General features: G+C 41.3%; 1 protein-coding gene across 6 annotated transcripts in view; it reads left to right on the forward strand.

The window, feature by feature from the left end:
- Positions 1-27,304, forward strand: part of carmil3 (capping protein regulator and myosin 1 linker 3) — a 105,943-nt gene that overhangs the window by 66,343 nt on the left and 12,296 nt on the right. For 4 of the 6 annotated variants that reach the window (XM_085438063.1, XM_085438059.1, XM_085438058.1 and 1 more), the window contains exons 19-32: positions 1,395-1,491; positions 1,588-1,642; positions 3,874-4,046; positions 5,044-5,112; positions 5,500-5,593; positions 10,848-10,946; positions 11,037-11,156; positions 17,095-17,208; positions 17,821-17,996; positions 18,083-18,176; positions 20,325-20,450; positions 23,355-23,421; positions 25,602-25,789; positions 26,518-26,597. In XM_085438063.1, coding sequence (XP_085294189.1) covers positions 1,395-1,491; positions 1,588-1,642; positions 3,874-4,046; positions 5,044-5,112; positions 5,500-5,593; positions 10,848-10,946; positions 11,037-11,156; positions 17,095-17,208; positions 17,821-17,996; positions 18,083-18,176; positions 20,325-20,450; positions 23,355-23,421; positions 25,602-25,789; positions 26,518-26,597 — 1,552 coding nt within the window. The remainder of the gene's footprint in view (positions 1-1,394; positions 1,492-1,587; positions 1,643-3,873; positions 4,047-5,043; positions 5,113-5,499; positions 5,594-10,847; positions 10,947-11,036; positions 11,157-17,094; positions 17,209-17,820; positions 17,997-18,082; positions 18,177-20,324; positions 20,451-23,354; positions 23,422-25,601; positions 25,790-26,517; positions 26,598-27,304) is intronic. The other 2 variants (XM_085438060.1, XM_085438061.1) reach the window with 1 other exon arrangement.

Below are 27,304 nucleotides of genomic sequence, written 5' to 3' on the forward strand. Positions count from 1 at the left end.
AGAGACACGGCAGTGCACTCCCACATGAATGCGATTAGAATTTACTAGTCTACTAGCATGACTGATAAAATGAGAATGATATTTTGAAGCATGAATAAAGAAGCTGATTCCAGTCCCCTTATCTGTGTGAGTTTAGTGGCTGAACTAATGTATTTCTTCATAGTTCAACAATGATGTAATCATTCATGGCGACACCAGATTTTTGTCTTTACATTCAAGACCTGATTACCAGCTGAGCATAGTGAATAAAGACCTGCTGCATCATACCACTGATGATGCAAATGTATGTGTGAATTTGAATCACTGTGTTAACATACCAACAAAGGCATGTTTTGATTCTTGCCTAATCTTAGTCCTGTTTGTGGGAGTTATCGAAATCTCTTTTAAAGACCATTATTTATGCAGTCCAATTAAATTGTCTTTAAATAAATACCATAAACTACTTGATGCCTAAAAATCTGCTATTGATTGTGTTGACTAGAACTACTGCAAAGTGTAGTTCTGTTCATGATGCATGTCCATATTTAGTTTGATATATTTTCAAATTTTACAGGACTGTTCTTCACCTTGAAGTTTCAGTAAAAAATCTGACACTTAACCAATGAATCCTGTGATGTTGTAATGGGTAAAAACTAGAACTAAAAATATATATTGGACTGTTTTTACCACCTACCCTGCTGACCGCTGACCAGCTCGTTTCCCAAACAGCCAGTAATCTAGTTATAGTATTATAACAGAGACGCTAATAATACCTGAAACATTAGCTGCAAGCAGCTTCCGTCACCCACCCTCCTTGAATGTGTCACAGCAAGCTTTCGTAAAATGAATGCACTTCACTGTGAGCGCTGGAGTTTATTTAACCCGCAGATATTTTTGATCCCTGAATGAGGCATTTTACTCTGAAATATCTTGCCATGGTAACCGCTTCCATTTAGCAGCATCCTCTATCCTTGAGCTTTTGAAAAGGTGAGTGGGTGTGAGAAGGAGGAGGTTTAATTGGGAGTATTTTGGAATTTCAGTGGGCAGTGAGATTTTGTTCCAAAATGGACTATGAGAGAGAGAGAGGGAAAAATGGAGCTTTGAGGGCCAGAAATGTTAGCACCTGGCTCAGCAAATCATGAGTCACTGGTATAACGGCCCAGTAATACTCAATTTTATGTAATAAAATACGACTTGTTCGGTCCTTTATACCAGTTAATGGATTGCCTATTTATGGTCCAGAATAACTTGAAGTTTCAGGCATGTTTCTACTTTTTTATTGGCACGTACTAGGATGTAATTAAAGGTCTACTTTGAATGAGTTTTCACATAAGCTCCACTGAGCGTACCACTGCTGGCGTTGCGCTCGTACTCCAATGATGTGTGTTGGCTTCTGTTTGTGTGTGTGTGTGTAGGTTTGGATGCTGACTTGCTGGCTGTCATCCCAGCGTTCTCCCGGCATCCCTCCCTCAAACACCTGATGCTGGGGAAGAACTTCAACATCAAGGGCAGGTATGGACTGCGCGGGGGGGGAAGCAGCTGTGTGCAGATGGTTTGTGGAGATGATGCAGATGATGAATGCTTTCCCTCTTGTTTCTGCCTCCTCAGGGTGCTGGATGAAATTCTGCAGAAACTAGTTCATTTGGTGCAAGAAGAAGAGTGTGTGAGTTTGATTATGTAACATATTGTGCGTGCACAAATTCTCTGTGGTGTCATGCTCAGATGCACGCCCACGCGGACCTCCAAGATTTGTCACTGTGCGCACAAACCCTCGCTTGTCACAGTTTAATTCTTGTATCCTCATTCGTGCAGTCTTAAGCTCCATCTCCCACCTGCCACACGCGCAAGGTATAAACATGTACACGAGCCACGCTGTCTACGAGCCAGACGAATGATTCATTTGGTCTCAGTTTGTACGCGGGGCTCCCGAGGCTCTCTCTGCTGCGCAAATTCAGCATGACAAGTAGCTTACTCAATTATTTACCACTGTTGATGGTGATAGTTCACAACGATGCTCCAGAAGCGAACATGGACTGATGCTTGTATGAAAGCGCACCAACACTGGCCCAGGCGGTTGTAAATGTGCACATTTAAAGGAATTACACAGGCACTTTATCAGAGGTCAGCAATAGTCAGCTCACACATTAAGTGTTGAAAACACAAGCATCAAAACAATCTGTGAGTGTCCCCTGCAGACTGTTGGCATTAGTGTTAGTACCATGTTAACGCTCTAGTATGAGTCATAAAAGGCTTCTAGCCTCAAACGTGAGAAAAAAGAAAACTCTCAACAGACTAAATGAAATGAAGATGATTCTGAATGCATAAGACTGCTATCAGTAGGGATAAGGAAACAGTTTGTTTCATAGTCTGTACACCAGGAGTGTGGATTTTAAAGGAATCGGTCAACATGTGATTGAAGTGCAGATTTTCAGCTTTAATTCAAGGGGTTTAACAAAAGTGTAGCATAAACTGTTTTGGAACTGCAGCAATTTTTATACACAGTCCTCCATTTTTGCTCAAACCTAACTGGACAATTGCCCAACATCAAGTCAGGAACAGTCCCACAGAGGTAGGAGTGTCACTGTCAAGGTCTGCCATCAAGAATGGAGATGCAGAGGGTTTACAAAAAGTGCAAACCACTGGTTACGCTCAAGAGCACGAAGACCCCACTAGACTCTGCCAGAAACCATCTAAGAGCGCCTGCACACTACTGGAAAAAAGTATTTGCATAGATGAAATTAAGATCAACCTGAACTTAAAAGATTGCAAGAGAAAAATATGAAGAAGGACCAAAAAAAACTTGATTTGTAGCATACGATATTGTCTGTCAAACATGGTGGAGGCAGTGTTATGGTATGGGCATAAAGTGGAACTGGGTCACAGGTGAATTCTCAAATGTACAGGGCTAAACTCTCTGTTCAAAAAACTCAAATGCTGCAAAACTTGGACAGTAATTCGTACTGCAAAAGTACGATACTGGCACAAAAGCACACTGCAAAAGCAAACCAAACTCAAAGCAAGGAAATATTCATCTTGATTGTTCGATCTAAAATCCACTGTGCTGGTGTGCAGAGGCAATATTACAAGTTCTACAAAAACGTATAAAACTAACTGGAACCTCATTCTTGTTTGTTTTAAGCTGTAAAAATGTAATCCATTTTCTCCTGTATTGAATTCTTTTTTAACCCCCCCAAAAAACTGCTTGTTCCAGGTTTATGTTTACCATAGAGACATGAGAAAAGCATCGACCTTCACATCTAACTCTTTCCTAGAAAACGAATGAGTATTCTTCAAAATATTGTAGATGGCTCTTACAATCCTAGCCAGGTCCAGGAGAGTTAACCACAGGAGACTGTGCATGGCTGGAAATCTTTGTGTGCATAAGGAATATTCAAAAATGTGTTCACAGAGTCGTTTAAGCAGAGACAGGCAAAAACCTTCAGTAGAGCCCTTTTCAAACCTTTTTTTAACAGAAAATATGTCCAATTTGTACATCAGCAACATCATTTAAAGGAGTGTTAACAATCAAATTAGTTCAGCGTGCATTTCAAAGTCCTAACGAGTAAAACAGCAAAACAACAATTAATAATGAATGAGGGTTTGAAATGAAATCTGATCTGATTTTCAACCATGTTCTTTCATTATTGATTTTTTTCCTAATTAAATTTCAACAGAAATTGTAATAATTAATGAACCTGATAAATACACAGATTTCTTTTAGAGTATGGACGAAATTGGAAGTAATAACTTCTTGCTTTAGGTGGATGTTTCTTTTATCATTTAAACATAGGTGGTGCTTCTCACATATAATTGCCCTCTATAAAAAAAAAAAAAAATCTGATTTTCAAATATGCTTCCGTATTGGTTACTCCCTGCTCCCCTGGCATCCTCCAGGCCCTGCAGTCCCTCTCGCTGGCTGACTCGAGGCTTCGGCAGCGGGGCACAGTGCTCGTCAACGCCCTGGGCTCCAACGCTTGTTTACGGAAGGTGGACCTGAGCGGCAACCTCCTGGAGGACTCTGGGGCCAAGATGCTCAGCAAAGCTCTGCAGATTAACACAACACTTAGGTGTGTGTGTGCGTTACAGCAGTAATAGACGATTAAGATGAAGAAAAGAGGGGATTTCAGTGCAGATCAGAAACCCTCATACGTAGGAGGGGCATGTCTGGAGAAGATGCTATAGACAGCAGATTAAAGAAAGAAAATTAATATGTTAGGTTTAGGAAGGGGATACAGTGAAGTTTCTATGAACAGTGAGTTGAAGGTGGCGCTTCAAAGATGGGAGGGGGTGGAGTGGCATGTAGGAGATAAGAAGGGTGGGGGGTATTAGGACCGGACCTAATACTGAGTAGCCTGAGGGATGTTACAAACTGGAGAGATGAATTAGTGGGAGGGGGCCTTTCAGACATAGCTTTTACAGCACCACCCTTAACAACACAGCGAATAACACTTCATGTTCGGAGGTATGTTTGACTTTAGAGTTGTAACAGGAGTCAATAAAATATTGAGAAAGGGCAAAGGAGGCCAGAAACCTCCTTGAATACTGGGGTTGTGGGGTGGGGGTGGAGTAGTACTGTGTGTGTGTTGGGAAAGGTTGGATGTGAAAGTTACGAAGAGATCGGAGAGGGAGACCACCTAAAGAGATAGATCTGGGTTTTTGCTGATTGAATTTCTAGGGCAAACCAAGTCGGGGGGGATTGAGGAGGAGGATGGATGAAAGGAAAGATGAGCTGAAAATGAGTGATGTATTAAAAACAGGAGCTCGTCGGTGTCGGGTGTAGGTGGAAATTCTGCTCTGCGAAATAACAGAAGCTCATTAGCGGCACGGCAGTTGTTCATGCATCTCTAATGTTGGGATACCATACACCTAGCTAAAAGAAAGCTCTGACGAATATCTTAATATTTATGTCTGTCCTGCGTGGTCAAAGAAGTACTGTCACTTTGATGTATCTGTGTGAGATTTTAATGTGGATTAGGCACTTTAGAAAGCAACCGATCCTCTTCTCCTTTTCCCTCCTCTCGGTGCTGGTCTTACCCCATTTCCCGCTGCTTTAATCCCTCTCAGGAGTGTGACGTGGGATCGCAACAACACCACGGCGACAGGCTTCCAAGATGTGGCGAGAGCGTTGGAGCAGTAAGACGAACGCAACGCAGCACACCAACATCCTTTTGAAGAGGGCGGACGCACACACACATGAAACGCATCACTCACACACCCATATGAAAGGCAGATAACCATCTCTGCGTGATGTTAGCGATTACAGAATGTTTCATCATTCTCCTGACGTGTGTGCCAGTCAAATAAGTGTGGGCGTGAAGTTTGTACCCGCGCATCTCTGTCTGTGTGTACAAGGGTGTGTGGGTGTATTTGCGTATTAGGGAATTGCAGACAGCTGTTATAAGTGCCCCGGGCATTTCCTGTTTGTTCTTGTTAACATCAGTTTCTCCAGTTTATTATTGCCAGGGTAATGTTGTCTTTCTATCTGCCCCTCTTTGTCTTCCTTCGCTCTGCAACAAACAGCAACTTTACCTTGCAATACATGCCCCTGCCCCTCAGCGATGTCACTCAAGCGCACCGCAGCGCCCCAGAGAAGACCGACCAAGCCCTGACCAAGGTGAGGAGGACTTCTTTTCTTTAGCCTGTGGTTTGCTAAATTTGCTGCACCATGTTGCAAGACACAGATGGTTAATAAGAGCCTGGTAATAAGAGTCACACTTAGGCGTGGGTCTGATGAATGGCTTTCATTTACTCGTGCGTTAGAAGTGATGATTAAATGTGAATGTTCCCAGAGATGATTATGTTGATGTCTGTATGATATGTTGTGACATGAGAATGACTTTTCTAATACTGCCAGAGTCCTTCTGAGAGTTAGGTTTGCAATCTGTGATAGAGATTCCAGATGTCTGTAACTGCTAACGTAGTTCTGTCTGTGTCATATTCATATTGCATCCATGTATTACAGGTTCAGTTTAAAGGATTTAAAGACTTAATTCAATTCACTTTTATTTATATAGTTCCCCAAAAAGGTGATATTACAGTGCTTTATATTGTGAGGTAATATAGCGTGAGATCACAAAAGATCTGGCAATTCCTTACAGCATGCACTTGGCGACTTGAGGGAGAAAGAACTCCCTTTTGATAAGAACAGACTTCCAATAGGCCAGACTCAGGGAGAGGCAGGCATCTGCTGCCACTTGTTTTCCTTTGGGGGGGACAAAATGCAACCTAATTGATAGTGGAGACAGTTTTTAACATAATAAGTAAGTAAGGTTTATTTATTAAGCGCTTTTCACAGACAATCGGTCACACAGCGCTGTGACCAAGGGAGTGACCAATGCTTGGTTTGTCATGGGAAGTCCTCCAGCAGTCTGCCTGGTAGCGGCATAATTAAGAAAAAAAAGGTTCATGGTCACCTGATTTAACTTTGGCTATAAGCTATGTCAAAAAAGCTCAAAAGTAGGGAAGGTGTATCTTTCCCGAATGCAAACTGGGAGTTCTAGCTCCAAAGGAGAGGAGCTTGATAGCTGAAAGCTCTGTCTACCGCTTCTACTTTTAGAAACCCTGGGACCTAAAAGTAAGCCTGCAGTCTGTGAGTGGGGTGTTCTGTTTGGGTAATAGGGTGCTATGAGGGTTTGCTCTCATGCTCTCAAATTAAAATCAGACTTGTCTTGGAATGCAACACCTTGTCTGTTTAGATGAAAATTAGTATTATCATGATAAAAACATATACAGTCTGTGGTTTAACTAAAATATAAAGAAAGCAGTAGTCACATCCATTCATTTGGAGGCAACGCCAAGTGCCTGCTTGAGGAAGTGCAGTCTTTGGAACTTGTGTTTGCTTCATTTTTCAGCCCCGGAGGTTCCTCCAGGAGGTCTTTAGGCAGAAACAACGCAAGAAAAAGCCCAGGCGGGCATCTTTGCTGCAGGGTGTAATGGTCACATTAAAAAATTCCAACAACATTATTCAGTTAATTGTTAATTTATGCAATTTATTATACTGCTCTACGCTGGCAACATTCAGAAGTGTTCTTTGAGTTTGAACTTGCTCTGTCACTCATGCCATATGCCGAAATGTCAAGATTTTTTAAAACTCTTCTGATGATTTATTTTCTTCCTCTCTCTGATTCTGAGTATCTGCTCTGCAGCATTTCTCTAAGTCTCTTGGCACTTCCTGTTACTTTGAAAAAGAGAAAAAAAAAGCCAAAAAGTGACAGATCTCTTTTCGCAGACGTACAGTTTCTGGGCAGTGAGTTGCATGGTTGTCTTTGCAATTATGATGTGGTTGCTTCAAGTAAAGGCCACTTGAATTGTAGTTGAGGTTTTTCTTGCCAGGGAACAAAGACATATTTAAAGTCCACCTGTGTTCCATGTTACGAAGAAAATCAACACCCATTCAGAGTTTTCACTTTTTGATCAGCCGAGCACCAGTTGTCAGTTTGCATTGACTGCTGTCTGTCAATCCGGCACGTCGAGGCATACGTGTCAAGATTCTTATTTTGATTGTAGACTCAGTTTCTTGTATTTGTAATCGGAGAACTTTTTCAAGTTGCCAATCAAAGAATGAAACTAACTGACAGCAACACAAAAAAAAATGACAGGCAGTGTACATACAGCAAATGTGGCCTTTCTTAGCAGCTGTGTCTTTTTGTGTGGATGCTCATCCTAATAAAATCCATTAAACAAATCCTCATAAAGTGTGGCTGCTAATGGTGCTAAGCAGGAGAGTTGGCCGTAATTAAACATTAATCATTGTAGCTGCTGAAATGGTTACTTAGTATCACTGCTAAATAAAATGCTACTCATCAGCTAGCTTGTAAGCTGCAGGTAGCAAAACAAATCCGTGTACATTGCATGTCAAACACTATTTCCGTGACAGCTCAGTTTTCAGTCAATAGCAAATCCGTCTTCCCCAGAGGCTTGTGACTGAAGGTACATTTCTGATACGGCTCGACAAAGCTAACACATAGGGTTGCCAACTCCCTGAAAAATAAATAAGGGACACCTCGTGGCCAGGGCCGGGCAACCCAGTTGTCTTCACCCTTCCCAGTGTTGTGAATTTTCTAGCTCTTTTTTTGTGTGTGAAATTATTTTTTTTAACCATTTGACTTGAAGTTGATTTAAGTAGATGCATATTCTATTCTTTGTGATATGAACACATGTGAAACAAATGATCATTTAGCCATTTATTTTTAGCTCAAAATGACAACATTAACACAGTAAAACAGGTCTCTTTCTTAAACAGAAGCCTGTCATGCTTAACTTTTGAGAATATAAGTAAATCTTTCTTTAAAAGAACTCTGTCCCGCTTAACTTAAAATAATAGAAAATAATAGAAAGAAAAATATTCTTGTAACTGTGCACATTTAGTGCATTTAGTACAATTGGCTTCAGTTGAGGTATTATTTCAGCTTTTCTAATGCTAATCAGCTGCTCCTGTTTGTAAACCTGCTTGTTGCCATGATTACGCACCTTAATTCATCATCATTATTCATCTATGTATTACTTTTATGTATTAGTCATCTATTTGTTGTAATCATCTATCCTTGCAGTTGTTTATTACACAAAATAAGTTATATTATCACACTTCTGGCCACATAGCGCTGATATTCACTGCACATATTAACTTTTTCCAGCCAGGTGTTTTCCTTTTCCCATTCTTACCCTTTCTCTGAGCGAACAAACATTGCTGCTCTAATGCTGGGCTTATGCTGGGCTTACACTGTGCGATTTTTTCAGTCGCGTTATTCAGCTCCTGCTCAAACTGCACGATTGACTCGCAGGGGTTAGAAGTTCGTAGGTCACGATGCAGGGTCTCACACTATAGCTTGCCTCCACCAGTGTGTGAATGTGAGAGTGAATGAATAGTGGCATTGGAAAGCGCTTTGGGTGCCTTGAAAAGCGCTATATAAATCCAATCCATTATTATTATTATTATTATTATACGGCCCGATGCTCTGATGCGACCTGATTGCTCACACTGTGCGTCCATAAAAATGAAGGTTATAACAGAAATTCTGTCGCTCGCTCTCTCTGTCTCTCACTCACACAGACACACCACCACCATCAACTTTGCTAAATTGCTAATGAAAAACATGATCAGGCAGCTGTGATTGAGCAGCAATGTAAATCCAACTATTTTCACGGTTGTTGTGGTCGTGATAATTTTGTGAGGCCACATCGAAAAGGCTCGGATGAGCTTTCCAAAGTTCTACAAGTTGTGCCTTCATCGCTTGTGTCCAGATCACACGCTGCCGTGCTGCGCCGTCTTTTTCGCTGACATTTGTGTTTGCGCAGTGTGACAAACTGCGGTGACACCCTCACGACAGGTTTGAAATCCTCGCGACCAAGCGATTGATGATCGGGAGCTCGTCGTGAGGTGTTAATCGCGTCTCGTTACCCCACGTATACTACACGATGCACGACGCACGATGAAGGCCAAAATCGGGCCGATCGCCAAAACGGTCGCACGACTCAAAAATCGGCTCAAAATGGGCCAAAAATCGCACAGTGTAAGCCTCACGACGAGCTCCCGATCATCAATCGCTTGGTCGCGAGGATTTCAAACCTCACCGCAGTTTGTCACACTGCGCAAACACAAATGTCAGCGAAAAAGATGGAGCAGCACGGCAGTGCAGCGTGTGATCTGGACACAAGCGATGGAGGCACAACTTGTAGAACTTTGGAAAGCTCATCCGAGCCTTTTCGATGTGGCCTCACAAAATTATCACGACCACAACAACCGTGAAAATAGTTGGATTTACACTGCTGCTCAATCACAGCTGCCTGATCAATGTTTTTCATTAGCAATTTAGCAAAGTTGATGGTGGTGGTGTGTCTGTGTGAGTGAAAGACAGAGAGAGCGAGCGACAGATTTTCTGTTATAACTTTAATTTTATGGACGCACAGGGTGAGCTCTCAGGTCGCATCAGAGCATCGGGCCGTATAGTGTGAGACTCTGCATCGTGACCTACCAACTTCTAACCCCTGCGAGTCAATCGTGCAGTTTGAGCAGGAGCTGAATAACGCGACTGAAAAAATCGCACAGTGTCTGCCCAGCTTTAGGTGTACTGTCGTCTGAGACTTGCACCGCAGTGTCGGGGTTTGTTTCCCTGTTGGCCATGCTTGTTGTTGTGGTCATCTGTTGTCTTCCGGTATTTTCTCCGCAAGCGACCTTTCCTCGACCAATGAGATGAACGGTAATCTGAATTGTCATACTCGAATGGTCATAAGTGTGCTGTCAGCTCATTGGTCACAAAGCAGGAGAGGGGCTGGGAATTATGTTTTCAAACAAAGCATTAATTCCATTAAAAGTTATAGACTACTTTTGATTCTCACTGTATTACGGGACAAAGTGCGTCCCTTATTAGCTCAATACGGGACGTGTACTTTTGTTTCTAAATACAGGACGATTCCGTATTTTAAGGGACGGTTGGCAACCCTACTAACACATTACTATGTGTATATATCTGTAGGATTTCTGACTGTTAAGTTGCCTGCAGACTTTCTGGTTCTAATCAAACACGGTTCCCTAAGGAGAGCTTTTAATTTAATTTGAGGCTTTATTAGCTTGGACAATGCGTGTGAGCCTTCAGAGTCCCTGTGCAATTCTTTATTCAATCTTTCTTTACATATGCTAAGATGATGATGCAGTCAACGCATCCACCTGCTGAGTCAAGAAAACAGATTAAAGGCGTCCCGTATTTTTCTTTTTCTAGGGATCAAACCTCTCTCTCTAGTCTCCTTATTACCATGCAAATGGGTTCGTCTCCTGTCTCCCGCATACCGCACTTTGTAAACACCTGTCATCACCACTCCTCTTCCTCCCTGTTTGTTTTCTGTGTGTGTGTGTGCGTGTGTGTGTGTGACAGATCCAGCGTGCCCTGCTAAGGAACAACCAGACTCAGCGTTTCTCTCAGAAACAGGCTCTCAGGCTGCACCAAGGCCTCGTCACCAGCACTGCTGAACAGGTGTGTGGCTGTGCTCATGCTGAGGAATAAGTCACTTCTGCTTTGGGTCTAATTGTATGCCTCCACTTTTGCACATGTGTATGTGTGCAGGTGATGGAGCGTCTGTGTGTACGGGTGCAGCAGCAGGTTTGTGTCCTGAAAGGCTGCGAGGAAGGAGAGGAGGTCCAGACGGCTAGACAGATCCTCAAAGAAGCAAGGAACTCGAGAGCTGTGAGTGGGTTATAAGTGTGTGTGTGTGTGTGCGTGTGTGTGTGGCTACGTATTTTAATCTTTGACTCTTCCACTCTTCCACTCTTCCAGCATTCATTTCTTTATAGTTGGTGAAGCCACTTAACACTCACCTGTAAATCACTCAAGCATAAAAAAGACATCTATCTCAAGGGATGAGCCATCGTTCTGTCTATACTTAACACACAACTTAGCAAAAAACATGTTTTAAACTATATCTTCAGACATTTTGTTGCTAAAAGCCTTTCACAAGAACACACCATTTATTCCCATTTCTTTAGTAAAGTCTGTGAAAAATGCCAAATATGACACATTTAATATATTTTGCACCAACAAGGTGATTCCCTAAAGAAGTACCGTATTCGTCCAAAACGTAGCATATCCCAGCATGGTGTGCATGTTCTTAGAAAAAGTAAAAGACGTAAAGAATGATCTACAACAGATGAATGCCATCTGAAAGTCACGTCTTAAAGTAACAGGGATAAAATCCAGCAAAGATCTGACAAAACGTAAGCGATGCATCTGGTCCTTCAGCTGATCCTTCTGCTGTAGTCGAAATCTCAGGAAGGATAACTGGGAGAAAAAGGCTGACTTAAGGCAAATTATACAAGAACTGGACTGATAATTTCTGTCAACAGTTCTTATGGAGAGATGAATCCAAAGAATGTCAGAAGAGAGCTCCAACAGTGAGTGTCTACAGCCATTTGTAAAACAGGGTGGAGGCTCAGTCATGGTTTAGGGCTGCATTTCAGCCAGTGGTGTTGCAGATCTTGTCAAAATTGATGGAATTATAAATGTAGAAATGTATTGTCAGGTTATGGTCCACCACACAATACCATCTGCCAATCCAGTAAAAGCATACCTGGATGGAAAAACACTGGATTGTTCCCCAGAGCCCAGACCTCAACTCTACTGAAGTGTGGTATTGTATTGACAGAGAACAGAACAGAAGGCAGCTAACATCCAAAGAAGAGCTTTGAATGTCCTTCAATAAGCCTGGAGAACTATTTCTGAGGACTAGAAATTACAAAAACAGCTGCCTTGGAGAGTTCAGGGTTTGTTGAAGATTAAAGGTCGCCACTTCATTATCGACTTTAAAGCTCGTTAGAATTGTACAAAGTCTGTTTTTACCTTATATGATGTATTTCCATAAGTAACAAAATGTTAAAAATGAGAGTTGATTAAAAACTTTCACATAGTGCTGCAGCATTGTATGATTCAGAGTTCTGGGTATTGGTGGACCTCCCAGGTCATCCACACTTTTGCTCAGCCGTCTCCCACTGCAACAGCTTACTTTTAACTGGCTGCCCCTCTCAAACACAAGATTTGAACACCAGGTGAAAAATGGAGGCAGGACAAGCGGTAGCTGGAAATTTCATGGTGAGCTGTGACCATATTAGGGATATTACCCCCTTACATCATAAAAATCCCACAATGGTAAGAACTGTTCAAAGCCAAGCATCTAGTTAGTGAATGTGTGCCAGTTCAGTTTATTGCAGTGGGAAATATTGTACTTTGTCCTTCACTACATTTACCTAACTGCTGTAGTGACCAATTAGTTTGCAGTTTAGGATTATCCACTTCTAAGAAGGCATTCCCTTTTCCCTGGAGAAACTTTACAGAGCCTAACTGCATCACAGTGCACTGATGCAAAGACATATTTAGCAGCCTCCTTATAGTCATTCGTGCATTAAAATACAAGAGCTGAAGCTCATGGTCGGAACAGGAAAACACCAATAAAAGTAAAACGAAAGGGCTGCAAAAACCAGTAAAACTGGAATTATGCAAATGTTTATTACACAGTATTACCCGGAGCACGACGTCAGACCCAACTGTAAGATGTTCTGTGACCATATAAACGTGCATTAATGCAGCTGTAAATGCAGCTATTTAAAACCTTTTTTTAGGGTTCACTCAGTATTTTATAACCCAAGCCTGCACAGCAAAATACAGCCTGGCCAAACAAACACATAGAGAATAAAGATTATGAGGGTTGTTTTTTTTGACCCAGACCGACGCTAGGCTGGTGCAGCCATTTTGAATCGATAACGGCTTCTGTAGTGTGGGAGATTATAATCCAGCATCCATAAATCCGTACAATGCTTTAGCCACATGAGCTCTCAACAGCCACAACTGCAAGCACTGCAGTGTAACTTGACCAAACTGAATGCTAGAATCCAAATGAGAAGTCTGTTTGTGCTGAACGCCAATCAAGTATTAATAACCTGCTTTTCAATACACATATCCTGCTGCAGCAGCAAATAAACATAGCATGTTCTGCATTGAGCTTAATGTATGTGCCCTGCAAACAGAGCAAGAACAAGATGAAAAACACAGCTTTGCAGCACAGTTTGTTTCGTGCTGCTCACTTCTTCAAATACACAAATATCCTTCACCGATCACCAGTTGTAGACCTGCACTCTTCAACACCTACACCAACACATACACTGGAGACACGCGGGGGGAGCAGTGCTTTCTATTTTCTTCTAAAGAAAAGGCGTGAACAGGATTGTAAGTGATAAATGGATTGTTGCATTCCAAATACAATTTAACAGGAAGGAAGAAGATGTAAATAAGCACGTTCTCCCTGCTTTTTACTCTAAAGCAGTACGCAAACATTTAATAAATGGTTCTGGACACTGTCGAGCATAATGTACATTCTTCATGCTTATTTATACACAACACTTGTCAACAGTTTTACAATTTATATGGAGCTGTATTTCATAGTGTTTGTTCGGGATGCACTTAAAATTCTACACCCAGAGCTGCTCAGAGGTTGCATGAATGCAGGCATAAGAAGAAAGAGATGGCACTCAAAGAAAGGTATATTGAGATCCTTCTCTAAAACCTTATTATGTCTTAACCTTCCTGCTATGTTGGTTTCCAGGAACACCAATTATGCTCCTGGGTTAATTTGGCCCGGGGCAAATTTACTCATCCAAAAGTGTCAGAAACACTGGCATTGATTATTTTACAATTTTCTTTTATAATTTAGATTTTTTTTTGATTTCTGTAGTGATGCAGATGACATGTGACATCTCTTCTGTTCTGGGTCAATCTGACCTGCAGCATAACAGGAGGGTTAAAGCAAGCAGACCCGTTTTATTTTTCTGTCAGATGTGACTGACAAGTTTATAAGTGCAGCTTTTATGTCCTAGTGACGTGAACTAAAAAGTCATTTATGCTTCAGACTAATCAAACGGCTGATAAAGATGGTTGTCGAGTCACAAATCGTGCATCTAGAAAGATGATGCATCATTCATGTTGTTGTTTTTTTAAACCAATATTTTTAATTATTTTGTTTTGGTTATTGTTTATTTCCTGATTTTGTTACAGAGAGGCAAAGAGACACAGTGAGTTCTTTTGGGGTTTTTTTGTCTGTCCTGTCCGGCAGTGTAGGAATCAGTTTTTGTCTGAAGGCTAAACAACATGCCCAACATATTGATTTTCCAAAGTGGACCTTTATGGCTTTTGTTATACTGGTTTACTTCATAGTTATACTTTAGGATTTTTTTGATCTTAAGTCATTACAATCAGAACGGTGTAGACCAGGGGATAGAAAAAAGAAAGAAAGAGAAGTTGTGGAGAAAGTTAGCAGAAGGTGAGGGAGAGAAAAGAAGAAGAAGAGGGACAGAGAGAGATGGAGAGAGAGAAGAAACCCTGAGAATCTGCTTGATCATCTGCTGAAAAAAAAACAGGAAAACGAAAACAACAGCGTGCATTTGTGAGTACCTGTTTGGACACTTGTGTGTGAGAAGACGCTTGCATTCATAAGGTTTATCCATTTAAGTATCTAAGAATTATTATTATATTATAATAATTATTATGGTAAATGAACTGATTCTTATATAGAGCTTTTCTACTCTATCTGAGCACTCAAAGCAGTCATTATAGGATCTGCCTTACAATATAAAGCACCTTCAGGCGACTGATGTTGTGATTTGGCGCTGTATAAATAAAATTGAATTGAACAGAATTAATAGTGGGTGTGGAAGCCACAGCCCTGCGCCCAAAGACATGAAGCAGGCGTGGAGGAGACCTGGGCCCCAGACATCTAGAGGCTCCCCCCCAGAGCACGAGAGCCCCAGGAGGACCACCGCAGGGACAATGACGGCACCCATCTAGAAAAGAGGTGAGGAGGGCCTCAGATGGCGGTCACTCAGCAGCCATAGTGTAGAAACCACAGGGGGCTGCAGCGACAAGGCTCCACCAGCAGCCAGCTGTGCCAGAGCAGACCAAGCCCAAGGGCCCAAAAACCAGAGAGTCCCCCGCCCCCAGCAGTGGCCTGAGAAGCCAGGCCCCCCGGCAGCTGCCCTGAGTGAGCCAGTACACACCCGAGCACCCAGCCCCAGTCACAGAGAACCACCAACACATCGGCGGGTGGGGACACCAGCCACCAGCAGGGAATGTGATGGGGGAAAATAGGCCGCCACAACTGGGTTGGCCTGAGATGCTCTGGGAGAGGTGGAGTCTGAGACCTGACCTGACACACAGACATAAGACAAACAGACACACACAGACACAAGCATCCATTCCCACCCTCATGCACACATATACAAATACTCCGCACTCGCCCAACATGGAGACACAGAAATGAACGCTGTACACACTCTCACACTCCCCATACACCCTCTATACTCCCAGGTCCAGGCACCAACACACCCAGACCCAGGAGGTGGTTCCCTTTACTCTGCGGTGGAGACAAGCAGACCGCATTGACCTGCAGCAGCAGGGAAGCCCACCAGTCCAGAGCCTGACCAGGCGGCCAGCTCCTCCTCCTGGCCCATTGACAGCAAACAGAGAATGGGGATGTGAAAAGACCCCATACCTCACTCCGCTTGCAGTGTTGATGCGTGCTGATCTAAAGTGCACTTAAATAGGGGAGGGGCATGGCACCAACAACCCTCTGAAAGATAACAGCTGGTGACAGCTCGGCCCCTCCCAAGACCCTCAATGTCTACATGCAATTTAAAATTGAGAGGTGGGCACCAGCACCACAGATGAGGCTGAATAAACAGACTGTTCTCTGGATGCTGTAGTGAGGAGTTGAAGTGAAGGGTTGCCTGATAATGCTTCACTCACAGAAAAAAGGAAAACAGTGGATGGAGACTGCGGCACAAACAAAATTATTGCCACTGTGTGCAGTGAACGTACCATCTCACTGCCTTTGAAATAGTCAGTTGCCATCTTCAAAACAACTTCATTGCGTTGAGACTGGAACAGCAATAAGATAAAGTCAGTCTGCTATCAATTTGTGATCAAAGGGTTAAGTTGGGAATTAAATCTGTTGCCATTTGTGGCAAATCTGTTACCGTCCACAGAAACTGACATTAAACGATGGTAACTCACAGAACGAGGTGCACGCTCAGTCTCTGAGCAACAAGTCGGTCACCACAACTACGTGCATTCAGTAGCAAGAAAATTCTGTTCAGTCACTGGGCAACCAGAGATTTTTTTACCCTTGTTGCAAGAGGATGCTTTTTTCATCTGACGTGACTGAACCATCTCAAAACTAAGGCAAATAAAACAGTTTGTGAAAAGCTCACGGCAAGACAGTTCACAAATATATCACCAACTGAAGTAAAGATTGCAGATTTTTCTTTGTTGTAATCATCAGTAGAAAAATTGAGGCCACTGTTTCTTCCGTTATTTGAGCTGCAGAATTGACTTTTATATCAAAATAATGTGCAAGTAAACCAAAACTCATTCTGGATTAAGCCAACTCCCAATACAAATGCTTTGTTTTGCATCATGTTCATTAACATTAAAAAGCCAATGTGACAAAGCAAATCTTTTCATTCCATGTGTTATTTTTCTTTAGTATTTGCTTTTCCTTTAACCAGTTTTTAATGTAGGTGGATGTTTTTTCATTGTATTATTGCTACTTTCACTGAACGTGTGTGTGTTGTGTGTTCATCAGCTTTATCCATCTCTGTGTGAGCTGGCCCACGTGTTGTCAGTGGATGGACCTGTTAAACAGCGCCTGGACACTCTGGCAGGAGAGCTGGCCAAGGCTGCAGACAAAGAACTGCAGGTAGGCTGGGGGTGGGTTTGAACCGTGGCCTTGGTTGTAATCGCTGAAACATTCCTTCGCTGATGCATTGGTATTTTAAACAGTAGTGGAGCGCTGTACTAGTTGCATTTAAATTGCCCATTAATGCCGTGTGAATGTGTGTGCAGTGCAGGTATGCTGACTTCAAAAGAAATTCTCAGGGAGGGAACACTCGGACATTTTTTTTGTTCCATTTTGGTCTCATTGGGATTCAGTACCACAGCATAGGCAAATGATAAAAAGCAGCACGCACCCCGAGGAGGAATATGGCATGCTTTGTATTGAATTTCAACTTACTTGAGCATAATTTACATCCCTGTTTATGCTGCCTAATTTTGTTATTATGCTAGACGCTGCATTTGTAATTTGCATTTGTTAAGATCAATTTAAAAAAACAACAAAAGAGCCAAAAATGCAGGTTTAGATAGTTGAGGTGTGTTTTTGCCCAAATGTCTGATAAACATAACATCTTGAAGAGACAAATGGATTATATGAATTATTAATACAAGTTTTGGGCATATAAATATGTTTTTATAGCTAATCCATCAGCTGTAGGCGACATATGATACATGTCTTGGGACACTTCTACTCTAGGTGGTTGTGGACTCCATGGTGTCCCTTTGCCGTGAGTTGTGCCCCATGTCCTGCTCAGCAGCTGAGAGACTGAGTCCACCTTTGTCGTCCATCTCTGAACAAGTTTCTATCCCTCGCTCCGCCATCCACAACGCCCTGATGGAGAGGGCGGCAGAGGACATCAACAGAGCTCTGGAGTAAGAAAGAGAGTGGTTTAAAAAGTCCTAGAGAGGCAAAGAACTTCGAGATACTGATTGAACTGTTATTACTTTCTCTATCCCAGAGAAGTGAAGCTGTCTGTGGTCTCCTATCTGACCAACTCCATAGTTGATCAGATTCTACAAGAGCTCTACACCACCCATAAAACCCTGGTACTGGTAATATCACTTTACTGCATGCTTTCTTGTAGATTCTAGAAAAAAATGTTATTTGAATGTAAAGCTGGAATCTGTTTTGTTCTAAGATATAGTTAAATTTATAATATGACTATATGAAAAAAAAACAACCAAAATGATCCGCGTTTGTCTGAACTGTGCAAATAACAGGAAAAGCTCACCTCAGTTTCTTTTTTTTTTTTTACCACACATGCATAAAACATTACAGATTTCACTTTAGGTTTGTGTTATTTGAAGTTATATTCATAAAGAAAATTGTTTGCTGTGTTGGGAATGCAGTCTATTAAATATGTCACTGAAGGAAGGAGATGGTTATCTTGTAGAATTAGCATAAAAATTGAAAACAGGGCGAAACTGCCAACTTGGCTCTATTCAAGTAAAATAACCGTCAGGACACGTCATGTGCTGGACTATTAAGCCTTTTTGTCTCCATCAAGCCTTAAGCAATAACATCCACTTATATTATATCCCCAAATATCCATTTGTTTTTTCTCTTTAATCAAAAAATTAAAGATAAAATGAATCTAATTTGTTACCCCAAAATGATTTTTTATGACTTGTGTACACTCTACACTTTATTAGCTACACCTGTTTAACTTCACCTTAATGCAAATGTCTAATCAACCAGTCAGCAGCAGTTCAGTGCGTTTATGTACTTAGATATGGTCGTGATAACCCACTAAAGTTCAAACCAAGCTTCAGAATCAGAGAGGGACTTTGAACTTGTCCCATTTGTTGGTGTTTTAGAAACTGTGGATCTACTGGGATTTTCCCCCTCATCACCATCTCTAGGGTTTATGGAGAATAGTCCAAAAAAGAGAAAATACCCAGTGAGCAGCAGCTCTCTAGGCAAAAATGCCTGTTTGATAAGAGTTCAGAGGAAAATGGCCAGAGTGCTTTGAGCTGATGTGATGGCAACCGTACCTCGAATAACCCCTTGTTATAACCAAGTTATGCATAAGAGCACTTTTGTAGTATCATCCAGTAGATTATGAGTAATTGAGCAGAGGGTCTACAATACTTGTGTCACCACTTTGCAATATGTTTATCAATGCAAAGCAATTATAAAGCTCCTGTGCACCTCCAGTGAACAACAGTGAAATGTTCTCTATCGTGTGTTCCCATAGCAGCCCATTTAAAATAAATTTATAATAACAAATAAATACATCCTGGAAAAGTACCCATTATGTGCATATATACATAATGATGTCTAACCGAATTAAGAAAGTCCTCCTACGCTGTGGACATTCATTCATTATATTCCATATGATGCTTTCAAACATTAATATTGTTATGGATGTTGTCTTTCAGTGCTGCTATAACTCTGGTATATTTATTGCACATCGCACACATGGTTGATAAAATAATAATCCTACCTCCAGCCGTACCAGTGTACAAGCACAGGATAGGAAATTTCTCAAGATCATATTGAAATATCAGCGAAGTTAAAATTGAAACTGAAAACATTTAGTTCAGACATGTTAATAAAAACTCTGAACTGTACAAGCATAGTTTGGATAAATTCTTCTTCGTTATTCCAGGTGAACAGTAGCATACTAATGCGTGCAGTTATCTGAAGAAGACACCCTGGTTCGCATGTCATTAACATATACAATGAAGATATATAGGTATAGAGCTTTGTTCTTTAAAGAGAATATTGAGCTCAGAGGCCAGATAACAACTTTATTTAAGCTGGTTAAGGACATGATGAGACCCTCCGGGCTCTCCTCTCCATAAAATTAAATTGTTTAAAATGAAACCAGCGGAAAAGCAGGGAAAAAAATCGACTCTTAGTAATAACACGGCCTCCCCTGCTCTGCTTGGCATTCAGTTCACCACGTCTGCTGTTACATCTCATTCTCCTTTCTCTCTTTTGGTGCAATGCCGGTTTGTCCTCTATCTTGCCTTACTCTGCTTTGATAATCAAGATATTGTATTTAATTCATATTCTTCATGGGCTTTACGAACGGTGGTAAAGTACTTTGTTTGTGAGCTTCTCAGGTACAAGGGCAGACATGCCTCTCCTCCCAGATAGCATTTAAGGATATATTTCCAGATGTCATCACTGCGCGAGTGTGAGCGTTTGTGTCTATGCAATGATACGTGCCTTTGATGTGTGTGTTGCATCAGCTGCGGCAGGTGTCCCAGGCAAAGCGTTGGGACGATGCCGGGACGGGCAGACGCACTGTCAGACAGTCCAGAATAGTCGAGTCTCTGGAATTCCCCGATGAGGACTTTGGTGTCAACCTGGGAATAGTAAGTGTGAGAGACACACGCTGACCTCATGTGCACACTTAACAAGAATGAGCTTCTTCATTTAAAAAGAAGCATGTCTAATTTCAAGGCATGGATATAATACTTAACTGACTGCACCTAAAAATAAGTGTTAAGAACAAAACCAGTTTTCAGAGACAAAAGACAGAGGAAGAAAAGTTACATTTGATTTGATGGTTTAGAAGAGCCAAAGCAAACAATGGAAAGATGTCCACCTTTGACCTGTATTTTAAAAGATTAATAAAGCATTCATTCTTCCAGATGTGCTACTGTTTTCCACAACCCCAAAAATTGGGTTCATACCACATAAAAATCAACCAAATCTGGTGAAAGGTTCTCATCCATCTCTGACTCCCTCAAATTGGGGGAGTCTGCATAAATGTAAGGTGTGATTTTTTTTTTTTAATTCACCCTCATAATTTCATGACTCCCGGAAAAAAAGTGGGAGAAATATTTATTAGATCCTCTGCTGAATTTGTACATTTGCTCAATGGTAGTTTGTAGTTTCATTAAAACACAAAAAAGTTCTAAATAAATTTTTAATGTCATTGAGAAAAATAATGATTTGAACGCAAAACATGGCTTAGTACTTGGGTAGAAACCCTTGTTGTCAAACATAGCGTTAAGGTGCTTCTTGTAGTTGGTCACCAGGCTTGCACATATCTCAGAGGGATTTTATCCCACTACTCTTAACAGAAACTCTAAATCCTGTAGGTTTCTTGGCTGCTGCCTGGCAACTCGACACTTCAGCTCCCTCAACAGTTTTTCTAAAGGGATGCGATCTGAGAATGGCCAGGCCACTCCATGACCTTAATGAGCTTCTTCTTTAACCACTCTTTTGTTGGCTTGGTGGTATGCTTTGGTTCATTGTCATGCTGGAAGATGCGTCACTAACCCATCTTCGGTGTTCTGTCTGAGGAAGGGAGGTTCTTGTCCAATACTTTACAGCACATGGTCCTGTCCATTTGTTCGTCACTGCTGTGAAAAGTCCTATACCATTAGCGAATAAACAGCCCCAAACCATGTTTCCGCCACCGTGCTTGACTGTGGTGACGGTGTTCTTTAGATCATACCCTGCATTTCTCTGACTATGCGGGTTGAGTTGATTTCAAAGAGTTTGGTTTCATCTGACTGCAGCACTTTCCCCCAAGTCTTCTCTGCCAGTGAACATCTAAATGTTGGAGACATAAGATGGGCCTGTGCATGCGCCTACTTGAGCAGGGGGGCCTTGTGGGCACTGCAAGATTTCAACTCATTACAGCGTAGTGTGTTACCACTGGTGTTCCTGGTGACTGTGGTCCCAACTGCCTTCATATCATTAAAAAGCTCCTCCTGTGTAGTTTTGGGCCGATACATTCGACAAGATCTTACGTTGAGCTCCAGAATGAGGTTCATTTTATATTTCTTACATTTCCAAATATTCACACCAACAGTCGTCACCTTCTAATCAAACTTCTTGTTGATGGTCTTGTTGCTCACTGCAGACTTGTGCAGGTCTACAAGCTTGTCCTTAATGTCCATTGACAGCTCTTTGGTCTTGGTGATGGAAGGGTTGGAATGGAAGAAACTGTTCCTGTGGACAGGTGTGCTTTATACACATAACAAGTCGAGATCAGGAGTGGCTGTAATTGATTTAATCAATTGTAATCTGTGTTTTGCATGGGCACGCAGCCAGTCTATGGGAGCCAGAATTCTGGGTGGGATCTTGGGAATAAAAGTTCACTCAGTGACATGCAAATCATTACTTTTATGCAGTGTAAATTGTTTTTGTCTGGATTTTTGGTATTCTGTTTCTCTCCATGAAACTACCATAAAAATTTGAGACTTTTAATTTCTTTGTGTTCAGCAGGGGATCGAATAATTATTTCACCCACTGTATCCACATTAAATTTTCAAATGGATGCTCTCCTTGCAGTTTGTTGCTTTGTTGCCTGTTCGGTTTGTCACTGTCTAATTTGAAACTAAACTTCTCACTAAAATTGCTGTGAAACCTGTGTTCAGTACAGTGTCCTCATCACCTGGCTTTTTAAGTGAGCATCCTTTGTTCCAGAATCCCTCTGTGATCCAGGCCCTTCTGCGTGCTCAGATTGCAGGGATATTGAAGAACTTCTACTGAATCTAAAGTTGTTTGAGATATATATATATATATATATATATATATATATATATATATATATATATATATATATATATATATATATAGCACTAAAGGTGGTTCAAACATTAAAAAGTGCTATTTTAAAAATTTATTATAACATTTTGGGCACAGAATGAGAAATTTAAAAAATCCCAACTAAGAAGAAGGAAGCCTTTCATATGGGATAACATGATTTGACCAGATACACACGGCACATGGAGATATTAGCCTTAAAAATGTACGTTTTCTCTAGTAAATATTGGAAAGCAGGTAAAACATCAGTGTCCCAATGCTTGATTCACTTCTGTTTACTGGTGCAGTTTTGCTGTTGAAACTCTGATCCGTTCCACCATACTGACGCTCAGAGCTGGTTACAAACAAATCGTGTTGAACAAGAATTACATTTTTTCAACTTCAGATCTTTTCTCCCCTTCAACACGAGTATTTTTATTGTGACTCTTCTCAAAATCAAGACAAATCCCACACTTCCTGTACCCTCCAACATGCTGTTGTTCTGAGCTTCACACTTAGATTTTGTAAACAGTTTCTGTATCTTTTCATTGCCTTTGCTTTACTCCAGTTGGATTTTCTGTGAAATACTGTACGTGTATGTCATTGATCTACTTTATTTCATTCATTTATTTTAGCGAGGATGGGATACTTTTGTCCATTTAACTTTTTTGTGCGTTGTAATTGTGTTATAAATGTAGTGAAGGCATTTGTGTATGTACAATGATCTCTTACAAAAGGACACCATGGCCATTAAGAAGCGGAGCTCCAGAACTAGAAGAATTCGACCCGTCTCCACCAGACTGAGTGAGTGTTCAGTCTGTAGTCGCAAATTATTGCTGTCACGTGCTAAAGTATCGTGAAATACAATACTGTGCAAAAGTCTGAAGTCACCACTCATTCCTTTATATTTTGTTTCAGAATTTGTTGTAAAAGCTTTTGTGTACTAGTTCTCCTTCTGCTTTCAGAAGGCCTTTCAGAGTTTTTCTTTGGACATGTTTTATTCACTCATTTTCAGTCCAGTCCTTGTATCTAAGCATTTTCAGAGAATTGATTTAATTTCATTTATTTATTTATTGTGAAGCCACTTATCACTGACCTATCAATCATGCAAGCAAAAGAAGACACCTCATTCGAGGGATGAACCAGTGTTGTGTCTACACATGACAGACGACTTAGCAAAGAACCCAGTTTTAATTGCGTCTATGGCACTGTGTTACAGTCCCCCAAAGAACTGCCTAATTGTTTCCCCTTTTTTTGTTAGATCTACAAAAAAATATTGATTGACATGCAAAAAATAATATGTTTGCACCAACAAGTTGATTCTCAAAGAGCTATTAGACCACAAGTTGTCAAATCTCAGCGTGGTGTACTGTGTGTCCTGAGGAACCTTGACAAGGAAAAGACAAAAACACAAAAGTGATAGGCCTAAAAAACAATTTACAGCAGATGAAAGGTATCTAATAATCATGTCTTTAAGAAATAGAGACGTTGGGAGACCTGATACAGGACTTGACATGCATCCATCCTCCAATGCAGTAAAAGAATACCTGGATAGAAAAACACACAATGGAACATTATTAGTCATGGATTGGCCTCCAGAGCTCAGACCTAAGCATTATTAACTCATTCACTGCCATTGACGTCTATAGACGTCAATTACGTTTTTCAATGGGAGGGGCCAGAATACAACCTCGGGCAGCTTGTCAGTGAATTTTATTTTTTCATATATTTGTAAATAAATTGTTTTGATAAAACATAACCTTTCTCAGTGTTATTTCTGTTTTATAGAAGTGAAAAACTATTTTATATGTTAGAGGTGTCACAGGCACTTTTCTGCTTGAAATATATTTTTCACAAAAAGCTCGTTTTCTCCCTTTTTTTGGTCAAAACAGGCATTTTTGGTGGAACCCACCTCTCTTCTACAGCTGATTACTAAAGAATGGAAAATGGTAGAAACAAGCTTTTTTTTTTTTGGATGAAAGAAGAGAGTCTGTTCTTCATTTTGGTAGGTTCAGCGTTTATATGATCATAACACACAGTTTTCTGTGGCTCTTCAAAAATGAGTAAAAATGCTCAAAAACCCTGGCAGTGGGGAGTTACCTGATTTGAAAATGGCTGGCAGTGAATGAGTTAAAGCAGTGTGGGATCATCTTGATAGAGAACAGAACGAAAGACTTTGACTGTCCTTGAAGAAGCCTGGAGAACTGTTCCTGAAGACCATGTAAAGAGGTTTAGAGACAGAGTTCAGGCTGTGTTGAAGAATAAAGGTGGACAAACTTCCATTTCACAGTAAAATATGGAGTCATGAAGTATGGCTTGAGACTTTTGCACATTACTGTTTTATATAGATAGCCAATACCAGGGCAAGAGTCACTTTAGGGGGCAGGGATAGCTCAGTAGGTAGAGTGGTGGCCCCATGATCGGAAGGTCGGGGGTTCGACTCCACTGAACGGCTACCCTGAGGTACCCCTGAGCAAGGTACCGTCCCTACACACTGCTCCCCGGGCGCTGCACTGGTGGCTGCCCACTGCTTCACTGGGTGAATGGGTTAAATGCAGAGGAACTATTTCCCTATGGGGACTAACAAGCACACTTTACTTGATCTTTCATTTTTTTAGTCAATTAAGTAGTTTTTCGTCTACAGTAATGAATGTCCAACATGGCAGAATGACATAAGAGATAATGTTGTTTCATTTGGGCTGTAATCAGTATAGTAATATTTCTGTAGATAGAATGAAGCATTATTATAAAATAACATTGTTTTCTGACACCAACCCAACCATGGGTGAGCCTTTTCCCCACTAGTGGGATTTGTCTTCTAACAGGAAGCATTTTTTCTCACTTCAAAAGCAATAAAAATGTGAAATTCACAAGCTGATTGCAAATTTAGTCCAATCATACATTTAATTCCAATCAAAGAGGATTTTATCAGTGGTATTGCATAAATGAAGTTCTGTCACAATCCATTTCCCTTCCTGTCATAGGTTTAGGCGAGGAGCCCAGTTCCTCTCCGACACCTTCAGCTCCACCTCACTCTGCCCCTCTTACCCACTCGGCATCATGGGAGTGTCTGTCCACTCTCCCCACCAATGGATCCCCCTTACGCCACGTGACCCACGCCAGGCCACGCCCGCCACGGCGACACAGAGCAGGACACCTACCTCCTGAATCCGTGAGTTTGTGACTTTGCAGTGACATTTGACCATGTTATGAGCTTCAGTGGGCAGGGATCAGTGTCCCCTCCAGACTAGCAGCTGCTTCCACAGGATGTATACTGACCAGTTTCACTTTTAAGTGAGTTTTTATTGCGCCTGTAGCACCACTGTATGTGTTTAACTGGCCTATTTTGATCTGATACTACAGCATGAACTTCAGTCCATGTGTTTCCACAAAAGTGCACAGAGGGAGGCAAACGAGAGAAAGTAAACCAAACATGGCTTTTCTGAGGTGTTTTTTTCTTTTTTAAATCTCTTGGCTGCTGCATGTGAACTTTTGTTATTCATCTTGTTTTCATTGCCAGCGGCACCTTCCAAAAATAAGCTCTCTTTAAAATAGGAAGCTGTCGCACGTGTCTCTGTGATTCAAATGGTAATCATGCGCAGCCATCTCCCCTGGGCCACAGGGCAGCCGCTAACTTAGCAGCTTGTTTGTTTCGAGACTTTGTAAAGCTTTTCCCCCCTAAATCAGTACAAACTGAGTTAGGGCAGCATGATGAAGAGCTGTTTTACAAACAGATTTCTGTTGGCAGCAGATTCAGGTTTATCAGCCAGCCATTAGAAATGATAATAACTTTTGTCAGCCTTTCATCCCCTTTGTCGGCATGGCAAGACTGATCATTGTCATACTGTGTGTGTGTGTGTGTGTGTGTGTGTGTGTGTGTGTGTGTGTGTGTGTGTGCAGCATTGCTCTGAGAATGGAGGAGTCAACATGCTGGAGGACGGACTGCCTGATTTCTACAGCAAACGAGTTTTACCTGACAGGTAGACGCCAGAATCGTCTCTGTGCAGTCATTAAGTATGTGATAAATTCTTTACTACACTGAGCCCCAAGGACGACACACAAGACGAGACATTGAGGGAACTGTGTCTTACATCTGGTGTATCAGTAAAACCTGTTTTCTATTGTTTGTCATTTAAACAGTAAAATGAAAAACAAACACACAAAAAACAACATGCAAATAAAGTACAATGTACCATTTTCCATTGTAGTTTCTTTTCCCTGCATTTCTTAACCACACGTTTAATTTTACCTTGTACTTTTTGTTGAAACGCATGCTTTTGGACACATTTGCATCACCTTAGGTCTTGGTGCAGTCCTCGAGTCATCCTTTGTTTGAAACAAACTGTTGTATCTTCCTTCCTCCTCCCTTTAAGTCAGCTTTCTGGTGACTTTTTTTACCTCACTGACAAAAGATTTAACAGACGGTGTGAGAGCCGGTCAAGTCACTGATATCATACAGCACTAAAAGTAAAAAAAAAATTCTGAAAGTGAGCATTTAGATATATGTTCACTCATATTTCAGCATTTACAACTTTGTTTAATATCGGCATCTACGATTGTAGCATTGTACACAGTATGACGGAGAAGAAGGAAGGGCAATTTCTGAATGTTAAGAAGAGAACAGTAGCTGTGTCTAAAGAATGCAAATGGTGCATTTTAATTTGCTGTTTAAATCTTTGCAAGAACT

Source organism: Copadichromis virginalis, linkage group LG18, assembly GCF_057382275.1.
Source record: "Copadichromis virginalis isolate Kocher_CV1m ecotype Utaka linkage group LG18, C_Virginalis_male_GT1.1, whole genome shotgun sequence".
NCBI lineage: Eukaryota > Metazoa > Chordata > Actinopteri > Cichliformes > Cichlidae > Copadichromis > Copadichromis virginalis.